This window comes from Rhipicephalus sanguineus, chromosome 8, assembly GCF_013339695.2.
Source record: "Rhipicephalus sanguineus isolate Rsan-2018 chromosome 8, BIME_Rsan_1.4, whole genome shotgun sequence".
In the NCBI taxonomy this organism is placed as follows: domain Eukaryota; kingdom Metazoa; phylum Arthropoda; class Arachnida; order Ixodida; family Ixodidae; genus Rhipicephalus; species Rhipicephalus sanguineus.
The window spans coordinates 115,810,614-115,815,142 of NC_051183.1; the positions used below are offsets into that span (position 1 = coordinate 115,810,614).

A 4,529-nucleotide genomic window follows, 5' to 3' on the forward strand; every position below is an offset into this window, starting at 1 on the left:
GGGTTTAGACTAAGCAGACACGGTTAGTAGTAATACGATGCTTACCACTACAATGGCTCATAGCAGTGCTAAGATTGTATGTCCTTTATATAAAATTAGATTAGGCGCAGCAGACATCGCATGAAGATTTCAAGGCTCTTTTATCACTTGCGTGCCCTGTCTTCACTTTCTTTGAACTTTCATGGCAAACTTTCAGCGCACACAAAAGAAAAGAATATAGTGTAGGGGACAAACGAGCTTATCACTACTATTTTGAACAGTCAAGACACGTGAAAGCGTTAGATTGTTGCCAAATATTTCGCACTGCATTTCCAATTCTCTAGCCAATGGTGAATACAGATGCTTAGAAAAACGAAAAAAGAGAGTAGTTCGTAAAGGTATACAAATGTGATCGGAGGCTCAAATTCACAAAATGTTTAGTAATAGTTGTTAGCCGTTGGCCAGCCACCGCCGATATTTCTAACCCAACGACAGGGCGCAATTTTCTGCCACGAACAATTCTGAAGCCAGAGGTGTTTCTTAGTACGGGCCTACTGTTGCCAGAACATCGAGACACAGGCACATATGGCAAGGTTCAGAAACTCAGATTGTCTGGCCTATGCTTCAACGTCACGTACATTGGAGTTTGTGTGGGAACTGCGAGCATGCCGTGCCTATCAAACGCATAAAGCGGGCCAAACGTATCTAATTTATCAACTCAGTGTGAAAGCGGAGCGGACAACTTACGGAAATCACAAGGAATCGCTGTATTATATTTATTAGCGAAAATCTAATTTGTTATCGTCTTTTACTCGGCTCTACGTTGCAACAAAAAAAAATTATGAACACCCGGTTTTTTTTTATCTCGCTGCGAAACAGAGTTTCATGCGATAAGCTTCCATATGAACATGTTAGATTACGAAGGAAATAGCATTGCGCGGTTACGACGACAAATGCTACATGCATGAAGCGGACTTACTCGGGTGAAACTGAAACAAAAGGTTGCGTGTTCAAAGCGCGTCATTTGAACTACACATAAAAAATGCTAGACGTTGTGTACGAAGGGCTTCAAATTTGCAGAACCTCCCATACACTTACCAGTTATCGTGCTCACTTGCGACTGGCTTCCTGAATGAAATAAGAATTAGGTGCGTATTTAGCAGTGTTATTAAGGTGAAGCAGCGAAAAAGTGTTACGACACCCACAATGGCAGTGCAGGATAAGAGTTATGTGTGGATGAGAAATCCTTGAAGAGTGGTTGTCGCTAAAGCCAACCTTTGGACAAGTGGTCCACTCTTCTACAAGGCAGCTTTATGCCTTGAAGAAGACTTCTCAAAACGTTGGCTTCAGCGAAAACGCTTGTTCAAAACAATTCGTCATCATCAGCCTCACTACGCCCACTGAAGGAACAATGCCTCTCCGATGTTTCGCAAATCCACTCGGACGTGTGCTTGCTGCGGTCACGTCATCCCTACAATCTTTTCAATATCATCCGCCCACCTATCTTTCTGTCACCCCCTCGCGCGCTTGCATTCTCGTGGAATCCCGTCTGTTACTCTTAATGACCAGCGTCTATCTTGGCTGCGCGCTACGTGCCCTGCCCATGCCCATTTCTTCTTCTCGATTTCGACTAAGATGTCCTTGACGCCCGTTTGTTCCCTGACCCAATCTGCTCCCTTCGTGTCCCTTCAGGTAACACCCATCATTTTCCTTTCCATTGCTCGCTGCGTCGTCCTAAATCTATGTTGACGCCTCTCTGTAAGCCTCCAGGTTTCTTCTTCGTAGGTATGTACCGGTAAGATGCAGCTGTTATACCCCTGTCACACGGGCACCCGCGAACTTCGTTAAACTCCGTGTATGTAAAACTCCGTTAAGAAGTTCGACGGAGACGGAGTTGTGGAAGTGTCACACAGCAATGGCAAGGTTGTAACAGTTGCCGCGAGGGGCTCAGTCGGCGCTGTTTGATTTTCGCAGAAATATCTTAATTTCATCTCTAGGTTCTCTTTTGTGAATGTTTGTTGCGCGGGTTTTTACAATAAGACATTATTAGGTAGCTCTGAAGCGGAAAAAGCATTAAAATTTCTTTCGAATGAAAAGGCATTCGCTAAATGTAGCGATGCTTACAGCCACGCTGGCCACCTTGTGCCTAACGCTGTGCACGGTGTGTTTGTTTACAAGATGCGCCGTGCTCGACGACTGGTAGTATTGTAACCCGTATAGGAAAGTTTTCGTGTTTCATTGCCTCGTGAGCGCACATTTTGTTCTCTGTATACTGTGCCGTGTCTTCAGCCATGAGTGACGAAGTGGAAGACGTGAAGAAGTGGTGCGATATTGCATTGGTAATGGCGTTGATCGGCTCCATGGATATTGAGATTGAGGCTGCTAGAGCCAATGTGCGCGCTATCAGGCACCGTCTCGTCGCGAACAGCGTGACGCTCAACGCGATAACGTTGTCATCGAGGCGTGCGTCGAGGCGAGTTTGGGCATACCCACGATTCTCTCGCTGGTTTGAAGACACGCTCCCAAACCTAGGAGGGCAGAACTTCCGGCAGTCATTCAGAGTTTCGCGTACAACGTTCAAATATCTCGTAGACATCTGTACGCCAGTAATGCAACGAGAAACTATGAACATGCGGGAGGCGGTGTCTGTGCAAAAAAGGGTCGCTGTTGCTCTCTACAAGTTGTGTTCCTCTGCTGAAGATAGAACAGTCGCCAATTTGTTTGACCTGGGCAGGTCGACGGTCAATACAATATATAGAGAATTTTGTGACATCGTCGTGGAAGCCCTGGAAGATCAGTGGGTCAGGATGCTTGCAGCTGATGAAATGACCGACCACATACGGGAATTTTATGCCGTCACTGGCTTCCCTCAGGCAGTTGGAGCACTAGATGGCTGCCATTTCCCTGTCTCGCCTCCCAAAGAAAATGCCATCGACTACTACAATTACAAAGGCTGGTAAGTGTGCACAAGTTACATCAAAGTTGAAAGCTGGACTGGTTAATACATTACTGAATGCGAAAACTTGGTGAACACACGACGTACATGGAAATATCAGGTGATGGAAGAGGTCAGTCGTATGTTGTATAGTTAGGTATACGTTTTTCTTTTCATCTAGATTCGCTCATGACTATGAACAGCTAAATGCCCAAATAAAAAAAATATGAATTAACTCTATAAAAATTATGATATAAAACGTAGGATGCCTGTTTTGCATAACCTTTAGTACGCGCTCAGCATAATTCCACAAGTTAGTTATTGACGATTTCACGGTGTCTCATTTCAGCACCTAGTTCAAGAACAGTTTTGTTGTAGCATGGGAACAATTGACATGCCACATCTCGTCTTATAACGCATGTGTACACAGCACTGGCATATTTGTTACAATCATAAACAATGTGACCGTGAAGTTGTTTGTGCATTGCTAACTCTTTATTGATCGTAATGTCAATATACTTGCAGGTACAGTGTGATCTTATTGGCTTTGGTCGACCACAAATATCGCTTTCGATTCATCAACGTCGGTTCCCCAGGCAGGTGCCACGACGCCCATGTCTACCACAGCTCAAGCTTGCCAAGCATTGTGACAGGCCCGACATTTCGGAGCCCAACAATTTGTGTGAACAGTGTTGTTGTGCCACCATTGATCTTGTGCGATCAAGCATTCCCGCTGACGCCCAATCTGATTAAGCCTTTCCCTGGTTCCACCAAAACCTCAGCCGAAAAAGAGTTCAATTATCAGCTCTCAAGGTCTAGGCGAATTGTTGAAAATGCCTTCGGAAGACTCAAGGCCCGTTTTAGATATGTGATGAAGCGTATGGAGTGTGAGGTCACCAACGTTGCAGTTGTTATAAGAGCGTGTTGTGTGTTGAACAATATTTGTGAACATTTCAATGATACTGTATCCCAACAGTGGATAAATGAAGCAGAGCTCCAGAACACACTGTACGAGCAACCACACCACACCACAGGCATACAAGTTGGATGTGGCAGAGATGTCAGAGATGCACTCGTGCAATACTTTCAGCAGCACGGAAGTCATTAGATTTAAATCGAATCGGGCATGCAACCGGAAATAATTTATTGCTCTAAAAGACGCCAAGAAGCTTCAGCTGGAGGCTCACTAGGTTTACTAGACTGCTTTAAAGGCACCATTGAGCCTGCTATATTGCTGTGAAAGTGTTTTTAAAACATCCGGTGAGCTTCTTAGGGTGTGCCTTGGTTGCTCTGATGCAGCAAGTATTGCTATCCTTTTTATTGTATGCACGAGCAAGTTTCTTTTTTCCAAGTAGTCATGTTCATTCTTTGTTGTGCCACACCCTCCCCCCCCCCCATGTACCACACCTGTGTATGTTCTCCTTTTATTTTTGCAGTCTATAAATATTTTGCAAGTCTGCATCTTTCATGTACCGTTCCCTTATAGTATTTGTGCCCATTATTCTGTTCCTTTTTGGGTCTTGTAAAGTATGTCCAACAGTTCTTAAAAGCAAATAGACCTTGGCTGTCAATTTTTAAAACTGCGAAGGATTGTGGATAACGTATTGTGAAAATT

General features: G+C 44.4%; 1 protein-coding gene across 1 annotated transcript; it reads left to right on the forward strand.

Moving 5' to 3' along the window:
* Positions 1 to 2,267: 2,267 nt before the first annotated feature.
* On the forward strand, positions 2,268 to 4,133 carry LOC119402326 (uncharacterized). The gene is made up of 2 exons (XM_037669468.2): positions 2,268 to 2,935; positions 3,440 to 4,133. Exons 1-2 carry the CDS (start codon positions 2,271 to 2,273, stop codon positions 4,020 to 4,022), a joined length of 1,248 nt encoding a protein of 415 aa, XP_037525396.1. The 5' UTR covers positions 2,268 to 2,270; the 3' UTR covers positions 4,023 to 4,133.
* The last annotated feature ends 396 nt before the right edge of the window (positions 4,134 to 4,529 follow it).